Raw genomic sequence first — 22,187 nt, forward strand, 5'->3', positions numbered from 1 at the left:
GAGCACTGCAGCCCTGGACACATATGAGCACATATGGGTCCTACTGCTTGTGGACTGTGCTTGTGCGCCCAGATGGTGCATGGACATGTGTGTCCCAGCCTCTACCTGTGCCGTAACCACGCCAAAGGGCCTCCACCAGAGCCAGGAGGAAGAGGCCCCCAATGTGGTGACACCTCCTCTGTCACACTGGACCCATCGTGAGCCACAGTCACTGGACTGACTCTGTCCTCAAGATGAAAACTACTGACAGGCCCCCGGTGCAGCTCCCAATACCCATGCCAGAGAGTCGGAGCCTGCCTAAGGCTGTCCAAGGGGGTGTTCACAGGACCTGGCATGCTCAGACCCAAGAGCAGAAGGAACTAGAAGGAAGGTCCCCAGGATGGCTTTCTTTCATGAATCGTTGCGAAACCTCTGTCCTCAGCCATGGCCATTCCATGCACTGGCAGGAAATTCAGCCCTAAGAAACAAAGATGGACACAGTGCTAGGCAGCCAGGACACACTGTGCTGGGACTGCCCTGGGAGCACAATGGAATCCTCAACAGAAGAGGGGACTGGTCCTGGGCCAGGGAGATGTTGGAAGGATACAGAGCAGATACCACCTTTCAGCCACATTACCATCCTGGCCTGGAGGGACCCCCACAAGATCACAGAGGGGGCGACACTTGAATGTAGAACAGGGAGGGAGCCCCACGATGCCACATCAGCCAGACCCCCCTCTGCCCCCCCCCCCCGACCGTGGGCTGGAGACCTAGAAGTGAAGGTCTTGGCTGTCCTTGGCTTTCAGAGCCAGGTTAGCTCTGCCTTCTCCCCTGTGGCCCATTCCAGAAGTTGAGGCTGGTTCCAGAAAACCTCTCCTGACCCCTGCCTATTGGCAGGCCCCCTCCCCAACCCCTGCCCACTTCCATGGTACTGTAGCAGGGGAGCTCCCTCCCCCTCCTCGTGCCTTCTTTGTATATAGGCTTCTCACGGCAGCCAGTAAAGAGCTCCCAGTTTGTACACACTGCTTCTGCTTCCATCCACCCACGCGCCTCACCAACGCCATTCGGTCCGACGGATCATGCTACCTAGCTGACCCCCAGGTGGACAAAGCCAGGTGCAGGGCTCATAGAGGTTGGGAGGGTGAAGCTCTATGGCGGAGACACCTGCTCCTGTTCTCAGGGGTGTCCCAGTCTAAGGGATGGTCATGGTCACGTAACTGAGATCCAGAACATGAGATGAATGAAAAAGACCCGAGTAGACTGGATGGAACCCAAAATGGCTTCTTGGTGGTGAGTGCGCCAGGCCTGGGGCAGAGGTGGTAGAGGGCGGGGTCTGGAAGAAGCAGGAAGCCACTGCGCTGTAGAAGCAGGTAGGCCCGGGGAATGGTGGAGCGAGGCTGGGTGCACAGGTGGAGAGCCGAGAGCCCTCGTCGGGTGGCTAAATTCAGACAAGAACCTGCTTTACTGCCTCAGTTCCCCCACAACCAGCCCTAGGCCCCATGATGAGTCGAGCAAAAGGTGGACCAGTGACCCAAGCCCGGAAAAACTGAAAGGTCATAGTATCCACGTCCTAGCCTCTGGGCGGGAGAACCTGGAGTCCTAGTCTGCGGCAGCTGCTCTAGACGTGCTGCTGTCCTGAGGCCACAGCCACAGTCCACAGCGGGTCAAGCTCTCCGCTGCCTCCTCTGCGCTAAGGTTGTCCTAAATCGTGGCACAGGTCCTTCTGTTAATTGTCCCTAAGGCGGTGACCTTTGGCAAGAAAGAAGGCCGAAATTACCACCCAGAGAAGCCTAGAGGCAGAACTTCAATTCAGCTACTCAGAGCCCTCAGACCCAGCCGCTGTCTCGGGCTCCTCCTGACGTGTCTGCCTTCCTGTGCCAGCTGTCTGCCCTCCCCAGTCTCTACCAGAGCCCACCCCCTCACTTTCTGTGCTGGGATTTGTCACTGATTGACAGTGAAATGTCCAATTCCTCCAGGAAAACCCCAGCCCCTACCCAGAGCTCTCAGAACCAGTAACCGGAGACCTCAGTTTGTTTTCCAGAATCTGGGTTATTCACTGGGCCAGGAATAATACACGTGTGGGCTGTCAAAGCCCAGCTCAGGTTGAGCAGAGTTCCGTGCAGTTCGGTCCAGTCCTCTGCAACCACTTCCTGCTGAAGAAAGAAGTGGGATCTCCACATCCCTCTGGCCAGCTTCACGGGCCCAGCCCCCCACCTCCTGTGAGCACCTGTTTGGATACGAACACACCGTCTGTCTCACACACACAGTTGTGAGAATAAGTAGTCATTTTTCAGGACTGGTGCAGCTACCCTTCCATGAAAGAAACATACTGGCAGAGATGCAGCAATGTCCACTTTATAGAAAAGGACCCTTTCTAATGCCAAGCTTCTTGAGCTCCTTGGAGCTGCAGCACCTCCGAACAGTTTCAGAAGAGGGTGTTGGCTTTTATATCACTAAAAGAATCCATAAGGTAATTCTCTTCTCTGGTCACAGGGCTGGATTGCGTTTCCTGGGCCCTCCTGGTTGGATGAGGCCCCGTGAGGCCATTCCGGCCGATGAGTTGTCAACCAGAGGGAAGGGGATCAATTCTGGGCTGAGACAGTTAACTACTGGGGGAGCCTCTCCCAGTTCTGCTTCTCCTAACTCTGCTGCTGTGGGAGCCTGTGTTGAGATAAAGCTTTGTCAGTCCTTGACAGACCCCCACCAACCCACGTTGTACATTTAGTGGGAAATTTGGGAATTTGGGGGGTTTGTTACCTCCCATCACCTAACCTAGCTGGACTGATACACCACACCACACCACGCCCATCACCACCCTTCAGCCATCTCTGCAGGAGGAATTTAATCCAAGCTCAGAGCCTCATTACGGAAGTCCAGCTCTAAGGGGACGATCATGGGAAATCTCCTTCTGTCGCTTACATGTAGCCTCAGAGGTCATGGCCTTTTCCTTGTTACTTTAATTTTGATAATAATAGTAATAGCTGCTATTTATTAATTATTTACTGTGTGCCAGGCGTAGGGCTTGGCTTTTTACATATAGTATTTCATACACTCTTCTGGGCAACTTGAAGACTGCACTCACCAACGTTGTCAATGACCTAATGGCTAGCCTGAGGGATGTTCAGTGGTCCTCCCTGATACCTCTGTGGCCTGTCTTCCCAGTGACCCCAACTTCTTTTTTCTCCTTCTTTTCCGTTCAATGTGCTGGGTGCTGGGCCTGGTGCTGGAGACAGTGGTGAATAAGACCAAGACAGCCCTGCCCTCGTGGAGCTTAAAGTCTAGTTGGGGAGACGGATGAGTCAGCAGATGATTACCACTTGGTGTGATAAGAGCTAAAGTAGTGCTAGATCGGGAGGCCTAAGGAACTTTTGGAGGGAGCCCGTAACCCAGCCTGGGGGGTCAGGGGCCTGGAGAATGGGTAGGTGAAAGTGAGAAGAAAGAATGGTCCATGGGTAAGAGACAGCATTAGCAACAGCGGCGAGATTGGAGGCTGGTTCAAGGCAGTAGATAAGTATGGCTAGGAGTTGAGCAGGGAATGTGGAGAGATGAGGCTGGAGAGTTAGGCCAAATCAGATCATGTGAGAGCTAGAAAGGCTCCAGTAAGAAATGGAGAGCCATCAAAAGGCTGTGAGCAAGAGAAGTAACACCTTCAGATTTGCAGTTGAAAATGATCCCTGAACCTCTTTCCTCATCTATAAAATGGGATAAGAGTAGCACAGTAGAGCCGTCTGGAGAATTAAATGAGATGATGCGTGCAAACAGTGCCTGGCACATAGGTTATTATTCATTCAGCTAAGAGATCCCTTCCATTGTGACGCCTTGCACGTAGCTCTGCATTGGCTGTAATTGCATTCTGTTATAACTATTATTTACTTATGCAGCTCTCTCTCAAACTGAGAACTGAAATAATCAAGGGAAAAGACCATGTCCCAATCCTGTCTATGTTTCCCGTTCCCAGCATATATGCCTAGCACCTGTTAGGCACTTGGTGAGTGCCAGACAAGGACTGAAGGGTGAAAAACACCTCAAAGGGGAAAGCGGGAGGGGTGGAGGGAACAGGACTTACGGCGTTCGACCACAAGAGGGCGCGCTGCGTTCCCACGAGAGAGCCGGGCTGCTGGGCAAGGCTGTGCTCTCGGCCTCCAGCACAAATCACCTCAAAGGACCTTTCTCTAAAGAAGCCCAGGGCAGAAAAGGTTGCTTTCTCAGGTCAAATGAGTAGGGAGTAATAAAATAAAAGTGTTTTGAAAAGTTTATTGTAGCCGCCGCTAGGCGTTAGTTAGGGGGTTGGGTGTTTTTTAACTGGAAAAGCAAAATGCCGCCTTTTCCTGAGCGCTTAGATATTTGTGGAAGTGGGTGGGTTGCATATCTATATGAGGGATTAGCGTGGGTTTGCACCCCGAACCCGAAGTTAGCAAACATTCACAGTCTGAGTCACTCATCAGGACTGGAAACCCACCAGACCCCCTGAGGGAAAGCAGGTGCGTGGAATTCAGGACAGGTGAATCAGACCCCTTTGGGAGGAAAGGAATGCGTTGAAAGCTACCCGGACAATCTCAGGGAAGGCAAGTGAAGGAGATTCAGGGAGGGAGCGGGGAAAGGAAGGAGTGCAAGAGGAAAGGGAATAACGGGCCTCTGGGGAGGGAGGGGTTAACCCGGGCTAGGCGCAGAGGAGGAAAGCGCGTGGTGACGCCCGGGAGGCGGGCTCTCGGCGAGGCCTCTCGAAAACACCAGGCCGCTCCGGGTAAACAACGTGTTAAGGGGGTGGGCCCAGGGGCAGCCACGTGCCGGGGCGAGAGGCTACTGGCTCTCCCGGAGTTGTTTGTGAGCCGCCATTGGTAACGTCGGGGCGCCGCGACGAGCCGATTGGCCGGGATTCGGAGCCCCGTCAGGGCCAGGGTGGGGTGTAGGCGGCTGCTGCGGCGCTCCTGGGCCGAAAGGAGCGCCAGCGCTACCCGGGCGGGGACCGGAGCCCGAGCCCGAGGCGCGGCCGCCGCCGCCGCCGCCGCCATGCGCTGGGTCCGCGCGCTGCTGAAGAATGCGTCCCTGGCAGGGGCGCCCAAGTACATCGAGCACTTCAGCAAGTTCTCCCCGTCCCCGCTCTCCATGAAGCAGTTTCTGGACTTCGGTACAAGTGGGCGGGAGGCGGCTGGCAGCGAGGGCCCGCGGGGGGTGGAGGTGGAGTGAAGGAGTCCTGGCCATGAAGGATTAACGAGGAGGGTAAGGGAGGCCGAGTGACAGGGAAGGTTTGCTTGCAGGGGTCCAGACAGGAAAGGGTTAACGGGGAGGAAGGGGCCGGCCGCCGGGCTTGAAAGGGTTAAGGGCACCGTTACTGAAGAGACTGAACTGTTAGCAGGAAGGGGGGGGGCACTGAGAAGGAAGGGTCCAAGATGTCTTCCCGGGCTTTGTGAGGGGTCTTGGAGAGGAAGGGGCAGTGAGGCGGTGACGTTGGAGCAGGAGGGTGTAACCAGGCACTAAAGGGTTACTGGGGGTTGTCCTGGCGACTCTAAAAGTGAAGGTCAGAGAGGAGATGAGGGGGATGCTGGTGGGGGCAACAAGGCAGCACTGGGAGGTGCAGCCATCTGGAAGGAGACCTGCGCGGGGGTGGGCGCGGAGGGGTCGTTTGGGGGAGGGGGCTCTCTCAGATGAGTCAACAGGAGTGAGGCCCTGGCCGGTCCACCTCCGCGCACTGAAGGAGCTGGCTCCCAGCTGTCCTAGAGGGCAAGGACACTTGCAGATCACATCTGCTGTGGCCTGACCGCCTTACCCCAGCTGGGCAGGGGTCCGGGGCACCATGAGATGGAGCCAGGTAGCTTGTACCTACCCATCCTTGGCTGCCCCCCTGGGATCCTGGGCCAGGGTCACCTACCATCAGTGTTCTGGGGGTGGCAAGGCTGTGCCAACGTCGGGACTGAAACAGGCATTGTGTGGACCCTGTCTGTTCACACATGGTGCCAGCTGGAGATCAGGGGGGGTTGCCCGGGTCTCTCAAGAGTTGAGGAGACAGAGCCTGGCTTAGGTTACAGCTGTGTCACTGGTGGGACGGGGCGGGGAGGTGGCAGCCATGATACAGGGCATCTGTTCCCCGAGACTTGTCCGCCTACCCCCCTCCCTGTTTGAGCTCCGCCCATGTAGGAAAGCCTCCTGAGCCCACTCCCAGCCCCCAGCATCTGTCCAGTCCAGACTGGACCCCAGTTAACAGAACTGTCACAGCAGGGAGGGGCTCACAGTAGAGTTTGGTCCCCCACTTGGAGTTCAGTGAGGGAAACAGACCTTCAGAAGGATGGTGACATGCACTGGATGACAGTTAAAAGCAGAACCTGGACTTAGAACCCAGGTTTCCTGACTCTAGGCCATGGCCTCATTCAGTCCTCTACTCCCTCTTCATTTTCAAGCCAGACCAAGGATCAAAGTATTTGGGCCCCAGTTCTCAGGCCCTGTCTACCTCACAGGTGGGCGGGCATTAACATAGGGCAGCTCTACAATGGGCATAAAGACCAGCTGGGCCAGAGATGACACTGGGACCCTGCAGCTGCGGTGGTCCGAGCATAGCTCCCCTCAGCCAGGGGGAGCTCATCCCAAGGTAGGGATGGATTTCCCAGGCCTTTCTGCCCACCTGGATCAACGCCCCCGAAGTGAGTATCTACTAGGAGGGAAAGAAAGAGAAGTGAGATAACTTGGGCTGGAGGCAGCTCCCTGTGGGACCAGGGTGGCCCTTTTCCCTGTGGTTGAAGGCAAGCAGGGTTCAGCTGGGGGTGGGGAGAGGATGCAACCTCTCTAAGGGTTAGGCTGGGTGGTGTGGTGGTCAGTGCAGGGGGGGGTCAGGAAAGACTCCTTGTCCCATGCCTCCATCTCTTCTCTTCTGAACCCTCAAGGAAATAAAGGATTTAGTGACCTGACCCCGCCCCCACCCCCAAGATGTCCTCTGGCTCCAGTGCTCTGTAACTCTGTGAGCTCACCCTTCCCTCTCCCACCAGGGTCCAGCAATGCCTGTGAGAAAACCTCATTCACCTTCCTCAGGCAGGAGTTGCCCGTGCGCCTGGCCAACATCATGAAAGAAATCAACCTGCTTCCCGACCGGGTGCTGAGCACACCCTCGGTGCAGCTGGTACAGAGCTGGTGAGACCCCTGAATAGGTCCCCGCACCTCCCACCCCATTGTCAGATGCCCCCTGCTCCCAGGAACCTTGAGGGAGGCGGGGAAGGAGGAGGGGCACAGGGACTCCGAGAGGCAGGGGGGTTCCTGCGGTCAAGTGGGAACGTTAGGCCAGAGCAGGGACTCAGATCAAGCTCGTGGCCTCCCTGTCTAGGGGACACAGCCCTGTACTCACCACCCTCCGTTCTCTGGAAACACAGGATCCGCCTAGGAAATCATCATTTTCACAGCCCCAAACCCAAATCAGGCTAATGTCGGCATTTGCCACCAGCCCTGGTCCTGAAAACCTGGCACCTGTTGGGTAGTATTTACCTGAGGCAACTTTGTGGGAAGCAGACACCGGAAGAAGCTAACCTTCAAATTATGTAATCCAAACACGTCAGCGTGTTTTGGATGTTGGAAAACACTCGAATAGATGCAAGGATGGCACAGTACCAACTCCAGAGAGCTTTGGATGGGCAAAGACCAGAGGTTTATTGCACAGAGCAGCAGTAGCAGAGAGAAATCCTCAGTAAAGTTTACTCAGAAACTCTGTCCAGGGATAAGTAACTGAATGCCATTAGCCAGAGGCCAGTCACATGGAGAAGGAGCAAGAATTTGCTGTGTAACTGGGTATGTAAATGCGTCACGTGGCTGATCTTCAGTGGCGTGTGTGCAGAGATCTTCTGCCCTTGCTCCTGGCGGTGGCAGGTGTGGTGTGACTGTGGTTTCCTTTCGGATTCGCGGCATCCGCACCTACTTCGAGCCCAGTGCCGTGCTAGGTTAAACAGGCAGCAGCGGCCCTCAGGGAGCCTGTGATCGCATGGGGGGGAGTAGAAGAGGGCAAACTAAGAGCTACACAGTGGCAGGAGCAGGAAGCCGCTGAAAAGTTAGCTTTATTTAAATTAAAAGCGAAGTATTATTTTAAAATAACATGGATTGGGTTTTTTCCCCTCGTTGCGGAAGTATGACATGTTCACGTGGACACCTGGAGAACACAGAAAAGTAGATAAAAGGGAATGCCAACCACTACCCTCCACCCCTTAACCACACACTGTTAAGGTTTTGTAAGTGCCCTTTATTGGTGCCCTTCCAGCTTCTTTCTATGCATGAATATGCATATGCGTGACTTACTCTAATTAAATGAGGAGAAGGTAAGGAAGGACCAGGTACGTGATGTGTGCACAGTGAATTTCAGTTGAATCAGAAAGTTGTGGGGCAGTTGAAATGGACGCAGAGAGGAGGTGACGTGCCACTGGGCCTTACAGGGTGCCTAACTGAACCCTGACCTAGAAGGGAGGGAAGGGCATTCCAGGCCAAAGCAACTGCTTGTGCAAAGGTGCAGAGGCCGGAGAGGGCCCGGCTGGGGCATCTGAGCACTCACTTTGTGGATACAGTGCTGTTACTGCAAGCGGTGAAGGTGGACGGGGGGACAGAGGGCAGAGCCTGATTTGCATGTGGCCCAACAAGGTCACCCCTCGCTGGGCCCTGTCCCTTAGAGGTCCAAGACCTCTGAGCCAACTGGCATTTCCTGCCATCGGGCAGTGTGGAAGGCGTGGGGAGGGACGGAAGGTACCATCTGTTCTCCCCAGCCCTCCTCCGGCTGAGTCACCTGGCTGCCTCTCCAGCTGGTCCCTGACTCCAGGTCAAGGCTTCTCAGGCCCCTCCCTGGACACCGTGTTCCTAGAAGAGTCAGGGGATGTGGGGAGGGAGGGCAGGGAACTGCTGAACTGCCCGCGACGCCCCCGAGGCCCCCAGAGTCCCTTCCTGAAACTCGGTTACACGTGTCGGGGGGCTTGACCTGACGTTATTCTTCCCTCAGAGCTGGGAAGTAATGTCCAGCAGCAGCAGGAGGGAGTGAAGTTAGACAAAAGGGAAGACTTCCCAGTGCATGACTCGCTTAGAGGGGAGCAGGCCAAGGTATTGCTAGAGTGTGCTGACACACTGAAGAGACGGCCTGCTGAGACTGTTTCCGGAGAATGGGCATCAGCTGCAGCAAGAGAGACTGTGGTCTGAGGGAAGGAAGGACTCTCTGAGGCGGCTGCCTGTGAGAGAGGGCAGACCTCCCTATCCGGGGGAACCCCCTTGCCAGCTTGAATGATGGAGGCGGTGGAGGTGGGTAGAGTTTGCAGGAGAGGAGGGGGACGACCTGTCAGAGAGCCTGGCAAGAGGCCCGCTAGCCTCAGAGTCTGATGAGTGAGGAGCAAAACCTCCCCTTTGGAAATGGACAAGCCCTGAGCACCTGCTCTCTGGAGGAGCAGAGGTAATAGTTAATCTGTGGCAACAGCTAATGGAGTTTCTATTCAGCTGGGGAAAGGTTCCAGGCAGGAATCACTGTGGGCAAGTGGAGAATTCCTGGCTCTAAACAAACCTGATGTATTATTTCAACCGGACAGACTTGGCGTTGTGGGAACCTGTTTTGGAAGTGACTGGAAGGTAGAGGAAAGCCCTGGGTGTGGCGCTGGCATGCCTGACTGAGGCTGGGCTTTGCTGCTTGCTAGACACTTAATGTTTGGTCAACCATGTGGCCCCTCTGAGCCTCGGCTTCCTCATCTGTAAAATGGGGATCCGTTCTGTTGCTGAGGGTCAGATGCCACTGCTGGATGTGAAAGTACACGGAACTCTCTAAGCGTGAGTGATGTCTGCGAGCTTCTGGCAACAGCACCTCCGGGACAAAGACGATGTGCTGTGGCAGAGGTTCTCTTCACAGCGTAGTAATAATAATGATGACGATGACAGAAGCAGACATGCCTGGAGCCGTTCTAAGCGTGTCCACGTATTAACTCATTTAACTTCACAACAGCCTGATGAAGTAGGCCTTGTTCTTATCCCCATTTCGTAGACAAGGAAACTGAGGTTCAGAGAGAGTAAGAACCTTGTCTGAGCTCATTCAGGTAATAACTGGTAGAGCCAGGATCCCAGCCCAGGCTGTGTGATCTGGAGGCTGCGTTCTTGAAGGGAAAGGAGAGAACCGCATTCTGGGACAGTGACCAGGAGTCAGAGATTTCTAAGCTCACAGAGCAAGTCAGTGGGAAGGTAGATTTTCTTTACAGAGAGGGTTTGATGGCTAGTGTTGTGGGGGCACAGAGGGGTAACCTTGCCTCCTCTCAGGAGACAAAGACAGCCTGAGGAAGGGCGTGGAGTCGGTGGGGATGTACTTCGAGAAAATGGAGGGTTGAGTGATGACTGCAGAGTAGAATCGAACGACAGCGAGTCCCTCCTGTCACAGTAGAGCCTTGGCAGGGCTGCAGGGAAGGGGGTGGCAGGGGGTATCACCAGCACCTTCTATGAACTTCCCTTGCGTCAGCAAGGTATGTAGACCCCAAACCCAGTCCTTGCCCTTGAAAAGAATAACCACCTCACAGGTTCCGGGCGCCCAGGGCCAAACCCTGCCATTGAATCCCTCAGCCGCCACTTACGTAATCAGAATGGAGACCGGGCACCAGCATCGTCTCCTCTAATCCGCGCCTGCTGCTACGAAGCCCACTTCACACACGGGAACCTGAGTGGCACCGCCAGCAATGGGACCCAGGTCGGCCTGGCTCAGGGCCGTGCCCATCAGCCCTCCACAAGCAGCTTCCAGATAGATGGAGGACACGTCTGCCCCCTCTCCCCTCCTCGCAGGGCCTTTGCCTTGTTCACACCCCTGGTCCCCAGCGGCTGTGGACACTAGTACGTGGTGCACACACACCCGCAGGCGCCCAGACTCACACATGCTTACCACTCCTCTGCCCTCACGCAAGGCTGCACACGCCTCCTCCCCAGTTGCCGGGCACTCATTCCGACACCCACGCTCACACACGCGCGCACACACACACGCTCACACACACATGCTCACTCACCCACGCTCACACAGACGCGCGCGCGCGCACACGCTCACACACACGCGCACCCACGCACACCCACATGCTCACACACACCCACGCTCACACAGACGCGCGCACACACACGCGCACCCACACACTCACACACACACACGCTGTCTTGCTCCCTCCTCTCCACGTTTTCCACTCCTCCCAGCTCCTAAATCCAGGGCTCTGGAATGGCTGGAAAGCCCCAGAGGCAGGGTTTGGGGCTTCCACATTACCTCGGTGGAGGGGAGGGGAAGGAAGCTCTAGATCTCACCCAGGAAGTCCTGGGCGGCCTTGTTTACTGTTGGGGTCGGCAGGCCAGGCCTTCCCTGGGGCGTCACATTGGCCCCACTGCCTGCTCTGCCAGGCCCAGGGCAGGTTGCGCATCTGTCATCGCACCACTGGTCCAGACCAGTGTCTGAGCCCAGCTCTTTCTCTGGCCCTCGGGGGTGGGCAGCCCAGGAGCCAGCGTCACTCCTTCCCCAGCGTCTTTCCCTGTTTAGGACCAAGATCTGGCCCAGGGGTGAGGTCTGGTCTGCCAGGCCCTTGGGGGGCTTCAGGCCAGAGTCAAGGTTCCCCTGGGAGAATCTTTGTCATCCTCTCCTCTTCCTTCCAAGAGTACACTCAGGACCACTCCCCTGAAGGAACGGCCCTGCGAGGGAGGCAGGCAGGGATTCTAAACCCTGCTTCACACTCAGGAGACTGAGGCCTGAGGCTACAGCTCTCCCCAGAGCCCTGCCCGCAGGCGCTGCTCGTTGCCAGTCCATCCTGGTGCCCTTTGTTCTACTTCACTGGCCACGCGACAGCGCCCTATGGTTCATTAGGCAGCCACAGAGGGGCGGGGCCCGCAGCGAGAGCTCTCATCCTACCCTCGCCCCCGCTCCTGGCCAAGCTGGTCAGGGGCCCCTAGCTCTCTCTGCTTGCCCCCAGGGTCTTGGGAAGGGGTTCCAGGGCCCCCACCCCTCAGCTGGTCTCCTCCCTCTCCTCTCTCTGCCTGTCCCCACCATTGCATACTCGCAGGTTCTCCTCCCAAATCCCCTCTCCCTCTAAGAATCCCATGAGCCTGACGCTTTCTTCTGGGTGTGGTCAAGGAATGAGGGATAACACAGGCCTGTGAGAGAGGATCCCAGCTCTGCATGTTAACTTCCTCATCTGTAAAATGGGTCTAGCGGTAGCACCCCACACACACGCTGGGTCACTGTGGGGGTTAAAGTAGGGGAACACAGAGCAGAGCCCTGGCACAAGGCTGGCGCCAGTAGATGCTGGGCCGCCTTCACCAGCAGCATCGCTGTTGGGACCGGTGTAGACTGAGCACTTGACCGTGTGGTGTAGACTTGGCATCAGACAGACCTGGGTTGGAATCCCAGTGCGATGCTTACTGTGTGGCCTGGGGCATATTACCTGCCCTCTCTGAGCTGGTTTCCTTGTCTGCAAAAGGGGGGAAATACCACATGCTCATGAAGGCTGCTGGGAGATGAGAGACCCTGTGTAGACTCTGAGCTCTAACAGTCACTGGGTAAGTGTCGTCTGTTCTTATTCTCCAGGGAGCCTGCGGTGAGGCCGAAGGAGGACCGCTCTGTCTGCTGGGGCTGCGGGGGTACTGAGGGGGAGCTGATCTCCTCTGCCCTGTCGGCTCCCCCTACCAGTGACTACGCCACCTCTTGCCAGGCGGCGTGCCGGGCCCTGGGTGGGGAGGGCAGGCAGGCGCAGCAGGGCGAGCACGGCCCCATTCCTGCCATCAGTGGCCGTCCAGAGCATGACAGATTCAGACATGGTGTGATTCCGAGTCTTTGCCCAGTACAACCAGGAGAAGTGTGTCGTGTGCTGCCTGGGGACCCAGAGGGTGCACTCAGCTGTTGACAGTGTCTGAGCCACTGTTCGAAACAAGAGCAAACGTTTAGAGAGTGCTCACTGTTTGCTGGGCACTGTGTTAATTATCACATTTAATTCTCACCAGAAAGCAGCGACAGTAGGTCCAAAACCCTTCCTTTTCTGATGAGGAAACTCAGGCCCAGAGAGGTTCCATGACTTACCCAGAGCCACGCAGCTCAAAGTGGAAAAAACCCAGCCAGGAACTCGGCAGAGCCAGCTTCAAAGCAAGCCCTTTACCCTCTTCTCTGCTGGTTTAAGCAGCAGAGGGGAGGGTAGCAGCTAGTGGGTGGAGGGGGCGGGGCACTCCGGGCAGAGGGAACCGCAGGCCCCGCGGGGCCGAGCACTTTGAGCAGCCAGCGCTGTACAGTGGCAGGTGCGCTGGAGGCCGGTCTTCACTGTACTACCTCCCAGCTGTGGACCTGCCTCAGGCCTCAGTTAAGGAGACTGTGAAATGGGGCTAATTACTGCCGTTCTTACCTGTCAGGGTCAAAGCACTGTGTACCTGGGAATGCTTCCGACTGTGGTGGGGGCCTCTTCTAGAGACACTGTTAGGCCCCGGGCTCCCCCCCCCCACCCCGCCCCGTCAGAGCTCTCGGTGGCCCCTCCTTCCTGCCGGCTGGAAGTGTTTCTGCCGGAGAGAGGCTCAGCTCTCCGCCTTCCCCAGGAGAATGGGCTGTTGCGGGCTGAGGCGTTAGCAGGGAAGCAGTGGCGTCCTGCCTCGCAGTAGGGGCGGGGGGGGACAGTGGCTCCAGGTTGGCAGCATCTGGGCAGCCCGGGTCGCTTCAGGCTCTCCGTGGGCTCCAGCCCTACCCAGTGTCAGAGCTGGGCATGCCCACCCCACCCCGAGTCCTTCCCACCCACCATTTACAATCCAGTTCCCTAGGAGCCTGCACAGCTCCTGGTGCCTGCAGTCGGGAGTATGAGGCTGTCATCTTCCTCCCTGAGCCCCTGCTCTGGGAGAGCTCTGGGCCTCCCTGAACCCCTGCTCTGGGAGAGCTCTGGGCTGGCCACTCTGCCCCCGTGCCCATGGGATGCAGCAGCAACTCTGCGGGACAAACACTAAGATCTGCTTCCACGACGGGCCCTGGGGAGCTAAGTGCCTTGCCCCAGCCTGCCCTCACTGCTGGTCTCGGGCAAGGCCCCCTCTCCGGTCTGGGCCTCAGTCTCCTAATCTGGGAGACCTGTGGGTGGGGTGGTCACCAAACCCCCTTTGAGGACTGGTATTCTAGGATGTCAAGCAGAGGCGCTCTAGGTACCAACAAATGAGAGACTTTCTTGCATAACTCGCGGTGTCGTTGGGGAGACTCACGTACGGAGGGAGCAGAGTGAGAGAACTTTAGACGCAGCTTATGAACCCACGCGGCCCAGCCCTGGGCGGCGCCCACTGGAGGCGCAGGACGGAAGCAGGGTCAGCAGAGTCAGGTGTGCCGGGGCCCGGCCTGGGGCTGAGGCGTCCCCCGCCCCCTCCCGCACACAGGTATGTCCAGAGTCTCCTGGACATCATGGAGTTCCTGGACAAGGACCCTGAGGACCATCGGACCCTGAGCCAGTGAGTGAGGCCTCGGCTGGGGGCGGGAGGGCAGGTGTGGGCCACGGCCCCGGGGGCAGAAATGCCAGCGGGATGAAGGAAATGCCCCCACCCTCAGGGGTGTCCAGTCTGAGGGGGCAGACAGCCCCTGATCCTTGGTGTGCCCTGAGTCTGATGGGGGGACCCAGGCCCTGCCCCTGTGGAGCTCCCAGGCCATCAGGCAGGTGGTGGGAGATTTGGGGTGGGCTTCCGGGGGAGTGGGCTGGGGAGAGTCGAGTGGGTGAAGGCACCATGGAGAGAAGCGGGGTGCTTCTGAGGATGTCCCAGGGCTGGGGCAGGGTGAGGGCCGACGTGTACCCCCATCGCAGGTTCACCGACGCCCTGGTCACCATCCGGAACCGCCACAATGACGTGGTGCCCACCATGGCGCAGGGCGTGCTGGAGTACAAGGACGCCTACGGCGACGACCCCGTCTCCAACCAGAACATCCAGTACTTCCTGGACCGCTTCTACCTCAGCCGCATCTCCATCCGCATGCTGATCAACCAGCACAGTGAGCGGGCGTGGGGCCGGTCGCCGTTCACATGTTTACAGAAGGCAAAACCGCGTCGCCTCTTTGCGCGGCGTTCGTAAAAGTCTCTTTATGTTAGGACACAGGTGGTTGTCTGGTGTTTCTTACTCCAGGAGTATTAACTATGATTGTTGAGAAATCGTAGCCAGTCATTAATTACACAAGAAGGTAAAAATTATTTTTAAATGTATAGCGAAAGAGAAGCCTAAATATAATGTAGAATGTATGGGGAGGAAACTTCCGAGAAGAATGCTTCAGGCCTACAAAGGTCCACGACTGGCCTGGGCCAGGGCTGGAGGGGCCAGGGGTCAGGGGTCAGGGGAGAGAGGGTGGGGGGGTGCGGCATCAGGGTCAGAAGTGTCAGAAGTAGAGGTGGAGCACTGGAGAATGCGGGGGAGGGAGCGCTGGGGTTGTGCGGGCCCCGCTAACCGCGCCCGCCCTCCCCGCCCGCAGCCTTGATCTTTGACGGCAGCACCAACCCAGCCCACCCCAAACACATCGGCAGCATCGACCCCAACTGCAGCGTCTCTGAGGTCGTGAAAGGTGAGCTGTCCCCACCGTGCCTGGCCCACAGAGGAGCCCCAGTGATCCCCCAGTCTTACCTGGCCAGACGGTGACCCATTCCCCAGTGGGTGGGGGCCACGTCCCCATGGGTTCAGTGTTGGTGCCAAGAGGACTGCCTGCTGGGGAGAGGTCACCCCATTCCCTGATGACCCCTCTCTTCTCTCAGATGCCTACGACATGGCCAAGCTCCTGTGTGACAAGTATTACATGGCCTCACCTGACCTGGAGATCCAGGAGATCAATGGTGAGGGAGTGAGGCTGTGTGTCTGCCTGTCTGTCTGTCTAAGGGCTGGGCACATGGCAGAGGAAAGTGAGGTGGGACTCAGGAAATGAACTGTTACCTGGATGAGGGAGAAGCAGAGCTATTATTGTATTATTATTATTAATTTATCTGGTAAATATTTATTAAGCAGTAAACACAACAGGCAAGGTCCCCGTTCCCACGGAGCTTACATTCTCCGTACTGGGGAGGTTGGGGAATGGGACCTTTAACCAATGAACAAATAACAAACAAGATAACTTGAGGTCATGTTAAGTGACAGGAAGGAAACACAATGGGGTAACATGACAGTGATGGATAGGAGCAGTGTATTAGGTGGGATATGAGTTTGGCTGTCTTCCCAAAATCCAAAAACTGGTTTAATTTGAGAGAGAGGTTTCCCTCTCCCCAGCCCCTGGGGTAGAATGGTTAAAGCTGGCTACCCACCCTCATGTCTCAGTTCCAGCCTGGAGAAGGGGAAAGAGGATGTAGAAGGCAGGGCCTAAGAGCTGAACAGAGCGCTTTCCTAAGACTCCCAGCTGCAAGGGAGGCTGGGAATTTAGTCTCTAGCTGGGTAGTCACGTGCTGGTCAAAACTTCAGGGGAGGGAGGCATCTATTACTAAAAGAAGAAAGGGAATAACGGATACAAGAGGATGGCTACAAGGGTCCTACTTTGGATGGGGTAGTCAAGGACCAGAAGGAACAGTGTGGTGGGGTTAGGAGATTAAAGGGGTGATGGGTGGGAGAGAGGCTAGGCATGCAGGGCCAGTGGACCACAGACAGGAGCTGGGATTTTGAGAACAGCAGAAAGCCACCGGAGGTTTGAAGCCCGGTGATGACAGGATCTGAGTAACATTCTAAAGATATTTAGAGGGGACTTCCCTGGCGGCACAATGGTTAAGACTCCGTGCTCCCAATGCAGGGGGCCCAGGTTCGATCCCTGGTCAGGGAACTAGATCCCACATGCATGTCGCAACTAAGGAGCCTGTGAGCCGCAACTAAGGAGCCCACCTGCCAAAACGAAGACCCAGTGCAACCAAATAAATACTAAAGAAAAAAGAAAGATATTTAGAGGTTGGAGGAGGCAGGAGAGGACACAGGAAGACCAGTTAGGAGGTCATTGCAGATTCAGGCAAGGGGAAGGGAAGGCAGCAGAGAGGAAAAGAAGGGGGTGAACTGGATAAATACCTTGGAGGTGGAGGGGTGAGGAGGATCAGGGCCTCTACCCTCCCCTCCACCCACCTGCTCCTCAGCCACCCTGGCCTGTGGGCCAGAAACCTGAGGTGTTCACGCCTCTGTGCCTGGAAGGCGCACTGCCCACATCCTAGTCTTTCCTTAAGACCTGGATCAAGTCCACCTCCTCTGAAAAGCCTTCCCGGACTTCCCAGGAAGAGTTAGGCACCGCCTGCCCCAGGTGTGCCTCTAAATTGCTCTGTTTGAATTACTTGGCAGAAACCAAAGGGCAGAGACAGGCCGCTTTACTTCAGGATCCCTGGGGTCAAGCCCAGGGCCGAGCACACAGCTCTGGGTACAACACCTAATGTGAAAGTCAGTTGTGCGTTTCTCTGTCTAGACTTGAATTTCTGAAAGGGTAGGATTGAATTTTATTCAACTTTATGTCTCCACTGCTCAGCACAGGGCCCGAGTTTCCTTCCTTCATTGATCCACTGCACATTTACTGAGCTTCTGCTCCATGCAAAGCTCTGTGCCAGGCACCAGGAAGAGACACTCAGTCTATAAAACCAAGAAAACTCTCCAGGATAGAGTGATTCTTGGGAAGTAGGATGCTTGTGTCAAAATCACCTGGGCAGCCCCCTCCCCTCTCCTCTGGGTGAAAAGGCTCTACAGGGGATTCTGGTATCAAGGTGAACGCTAGTGGGCTACATTTAGGATAGACAGATATTATTTGGGTGGATGAATGATGGATAGATGGGTAGATAAACAGTGGATGAATGGAAGGGTGGATCTGTACTTTGAATGAATGGATAGATGGGAAAGAGATGTTTGAACAGATACATAGATCGAGGGACATTTGGATGGTTGGGTGGACATTGAATGGGTAGATAGAGGAACGGATAGATATTGAATGGATGTGACTATGAATGGGTGGATAATGGATGGCTGGACGGACAGACAGACACTGTACAATGGATGGATATTATACAGAGAGAGAGATGGATGAATGGACACTGAATGAATGGCTAGACGGATGAACGAATGAGCAGATGGATGGACGATGGAGGGACAGTGGTTGGTGGTTGAGTGCTGAGTACTGACCTTTTGACAATTTCCTGATCTGTGGTTTGGACTTCCCTGGCAGCATCCAACTCCAAACAGCCAATTCACATGGTCTATGTCCCCTCCCACCTCTACCACATGCTTTTTGAACTCTTCAAGGTGAGGAGGCTGGGGGATGGTCCTTTGTGGGGGGTGGGAGTGGTGAGGTCTAGGTTGCTCTCACTGTGTCTTACCCCTTTTCCACCACAGAATGCCATGCGAGCGACTGTGGAAAGCCATGAATCCAGCCTCACTCTCCCACCTCTCAAGGTCATGGTGGCCTTGGGCGAGGAAGATCTTTCCATCAAAGTATGTGACCCTTGACTTTGGGGACCAGAGAGCAGTGGTGTGGAGACTTCCCTCCTGCCAGGAGATGGGCTGAGGGAAGCCCCTGGGGGTGAGGAAGATCTGAGAAGGTCGGGTGGGGTGTGGAGAAAACTGAGGTCTGCAGACCCTGACGTGTCCCACGTCCCCCAGATGAGTGACCGAGGTGGGGGTGTTCCCTTGAGGAAGATTGAGCGCCTCTTCAGCTACATGTACTCCACGGCCCCCACGCCTCAGCCTGGCAGCGGGGGAACCCCACTGGTGAGACGGCTTCTCTCTGGCTCCCCCCACTGGCCTCCGGAAGGATGCCTGTTGGCCTTCGGGTCTCTTATCAAATTGCCACTCTTGCCCATCTCTCGCCTCCCTGCCTCCCATGGTCCCTCCGCCCTTGTGTGGCCGTGTGTGAGTCTGAGTCTGGGCCTCCCCGCTCTTCCTGCCTCTCCCAGCCTGTGCCCACCTGCCTATCGGTGGGTGTCTTCCGTCTGTCACTGTTGCTCAACTCTCCCTCCCCCTCTCTCTCTCCACAAGTAACTGCCTCTCTCTTGGAGTTGTTCAGCTTACCAACACCTCGCTGTCCGTTCCCAGCAGAGTGGGCGGAGCTGGGTGTGGGAATTGAGACAGAGAGGTGCCCCGTGACCTGCCCAGACCCCTGGCTGCCGGTCCCGAGCCCCTCTCCCTGCCCTGCTCACTGCTCCCCACCCGCCCCATGCTCCGCAGCCTTCCTCCCTCTGCCAGACCGGTTTCCTTTATCCCACGGTCCCCACCTTGCCTCAGAGCTGTCCCTTTCTCATGTCCCCTCCCCACCCCAGTTCTGGGAGTCCCCGTGCACGACCCCAGCTTGGCCCTCCTCACTCAGCACATCGGGTCCCTGCAGTTCCAGGAAGCCCAGGGCCAGTGTCTGATCACGCTCCCTTCTCACCCCCTTGCAGGCTGGCTTCGGGTATGGGCTCCCTATTTCCCGCCTGTATGCCAAGTACTTCCAGGGGGACCTGCAGCTCTTCTCCATGGAGGGCTTTGGGACCGACGCTGTCATCTATCTCAAGGTGAGTGCCCCTGCCTGCAGAGTCTGGCTGGGGGAGTTTGCTGATAGGTCGGGCCTGTTACTAGGTTTCTTTTCCATCCCTCCAACCTTTTCCTGATTCCAAACTGAGAATCAGAGCGAAGCTATAGTTCCCAGCCACCAGGCACTCCCAAGTTGGCAGGCAATTTCAGGGAGTCTGTGGTTTGCCTGAGTAAGACCCTGTTCTGGGAACCCTTGACTTGCTAGACTCAGAAGGAAACGGGGTGGGGGGGCGCTTCCCTGGTGGCGCAGTGGTTGAGAGTCCGCCTGCCGATGCAGGGGACACAGGTTCGTGCCCCGGTCTGGGAAGATCCCACGTGCCGCGGAGCGGCTGGGCCCGTGAGCCATGGGCGCTGAGCCTGCACGTCCAGAGCCTGTGCTCCGCCACGGGAGAGGCCACAACAGTGAGAGGCCCGCGTACTGCAAAAAAAAAAAAAAAGGAAAGGGGGGACCACAGAGGACTCCTGATTCAGCTCAGGGGGAGACTGAGGCCCAGAGCTGGTGACCTTGTTCAGGGTCACAGAGCCTAGTCTCCTTCCTATCCCTCCCTGACCTTTAAGTGAACAGCCTTCTTGAATGGGCAGGAGCGAGCCACAGAAGGGACAGACCCTTTCGTGGGTCTTTCCGGGTTAGTCATCTCAGCCAGCGTCTGGCACTTGGCTGGGCTAACACGTGGGCCACAGTCAGCAGCCACCAGAGTGTACCGGGGCAAGGCTGGTGTGCCGAGGAGTGGGCAAGGCGCAGGGAAGCAGGAGAGGCTGACCCTGATGCCGTCCAGGCCCTGTCCACGGACTCGGTGGAGCGCCTGCCCGTCTACAACAAGTCAGCCTGGCGCCACTACCAGACCATCCAGGAGGCCGGCGATTGGTGTGTGCCCAGCACGGAGCCCAAGAACACGTCCACATACCGCGTCAGCTAGAGGCCGCCCCACTCACCTGCGCCCAGGAGGATGGACTGCTGTCTCTGCATCCGGCCACCATGGTGACCCTCCCTGTCCCCACCCCAGGTTGGGGGAGGCTCTCCCTGATGACCAGCTTCTTGTCTCTGTGGAAATCACTGCGGTGACTGGTCTGTGGTGGCCCCTAAGTGCCAATCTCTGTCCCTGTGGAGACTCCTAGGGGATCTCCCTGGGTCCAGTCTCTGTGGGCAATGCCTGAGGATTGGGGGATGCCTCCACCCTGATAGGGTGTCCCAGAGATACATTTCCATGGCATTCTTTCTCTCTGAGCCCAGAGCTGCCACTTCTCTGCTGGGGGTCCTAGGTCCCCCTCACTGCCTTCCACAGCCCTGGCCTTCCAAGTGGACACCCCTGCTTGCCTTATTCCCTTGGCCCGTGCCGGTACCCTGGCCCTGGTCTGGTGTCAGTGTTAGGAAGGGGCCAGGTACCCGCCACATCTGGCATAGTGGGAGGGGACCCTTGGTTGGGGACCTGGTCCTACAGTCTCTCTTCCTCCACTCTGAGTTTAAGGTCAAAGTTAGGGGGGAGGGGTTTCTCACCTGGGGCTCACCCCCAAAGCCGAGGAGCCTGGGAGGATCCAGAGCTTGGCCGTCCAGCCAAGCTGCTTGAAGCCTGCAGGTGGCCCCAGCGATGTTTCTGCCGCCGCCCGAGCCCTTCCCCTGCATGTCCTCACATGCATCCACCTGCCTGCCACACACGGTCCCCCACCGAGCTCCAGACCCCAGTTCCCACTGTGCCCGCGTGTGCTTGGGGTGGCTTTCTCCCTAGAATGTTGTGTGTACATAGCTAGTTTTATAGCCCTTTCCCTTAGCACACAGGGGGTTAAAGTTGTGTGCTCCTCCCAGTGGCTGTGATGGTGACAGTGACATCCACAGTAAAGAGGAGATCGAATGAGACTGCAGCCCCGCTGCTTTCCTGGGGGAGGGAGATCCCCACGCATAAACGCATACAGACCGCAGCCCCTGTGACCAACACATGACGCGCTCGGGACACCTGATCCCAGCTCAGGACATGGTTCAGTGCGTGCCGAGTGTAACAGCGGCCACAGCTGTCCATTCAGAGCACTTGACGGTGCGCCACCCAGGGACGGGACTGTGGCCTCCCACATTCGGGGCCCAGCCCAACCCCCCAGCTGGGGCAGACAGAAAGGTCACTGGCACGTCGTAAGTGTTTATTGAAATAAACTGAGTACCGCCTCCCCCTTCACATGCAGGTGGGCACCCAGATAACTCCTGATGGCTTCAAGGACCTGGGAACTTTTCTCCTTTCCCACTGGCCCCTCCTCTGGGCCCAGATGGTACTGATGCCCCCATATCTCAGTCCCCTCTCTGAAGCCCCTCTCCCGGCACAGATAGCAGAGAGGAGGAAAGGACTGACACCCAGGAATAGGGGTAGCCCTCAGGCCACAGCGCCTGGGCTGGAAGGAGGGGAGTAGGCATGCATCGGGTCCTGTCCACCGCTCCAGACGGATGGGAGGAGGCGGAGGGAGGTCTCTAATCAGAGGCCGCTGGCCTCATTGTTAACTCCGGCCAGTGCTCCAGAAGCTGGGCTAGCCGCTGGCCAGCACCGTAGCCGCACACTCCCTCCCTACAAGGACAGATGGCTTGCTCTGGGCTGCTGGGGTGGACTCCACCCCCACCCAGGGAGCTGGCCCCACCCCTCCCTGTGGCCCAGGAACCGGAGCCCGCGCTGTCTGCCAGTTCTGGAACCCACTGAGGCCTCGCTAGGGACCAGGGCAGATGGGGGACGGCTGATGAACCTTTCCAATTTAGCAGCCTCCGGGGGACCTCCCAGATTCTGCCTCTCTGG

The 22,187-nt window shown here is 57.0% G+C and overlaps 1 protein-coding gene across 4 annotated transcripts; it reads left to right on the plus strand.

Moving 5' to 3' along the window:
• The first annotated feature begins 4,891 nt into the window (after positions 1 to 4,891).
• On the plus strand, positions 4,892 to 22,013 carry PDK2 (pyruvate dehydrogenase kinase 2). 4 transcript variants are annotated; one of them, XM_082861228.1, is made up of 11 exons: positions 4,892 to 5,107; positions 6,957 to 7,098; positions 14,314 to 14,385; positions 14,733 to 14,917; positions 15,389 to 15,478; positions 15,666 to 15,743; positions 18,080 to 18,156; positions 18,247 to 18,345; positions 18,514 to 18,621; positions 19,290 to 19,403; positions 20,199 to 22,013. In XM_082861228.1, exons 1-11 carry the CDS (start codon positions 4,990 to 4,992, stop codon positions 20,337 to 20,339), a joined length of 1,224 nt encoding a protein of 407 aa, XP_082717354.1. In that variant the 5' UTR covers positions 4,892 to 4,989; the 3' UTR covers positions 20,340 to 22,013. The 4 variants fall into 4 exon arrangements, with proteins under 4 accessions (XP_082717354.1, XP_082717351.1, XP_082717352.1 ...); XM_082861225.1 differs by lacking the exon at positions 4,892 to 5,107 and adding an exon at positions 5,125 to 5,199; XM_082861226.1 differs by lacking the exon at positions 4,892 to 5,107 and adding an exon at positions 6,515 to 6,562.
• The last annotated feature ends 174 nt before the right edge of the window (positions 22,014 to 22,187 follow it).

Source organism: Leucopleurus acutus, assembly GCF_964270905.1.
Source record: "Leucopleurus acutus genome assembly, chromosome: 19".
Lineage (NCBI taxonomy): Eukaryota > Metazoa > Chordata > Mammalia > Artiodactyla > Delphinidae > Leucopleurus > Leucopleurus acutus.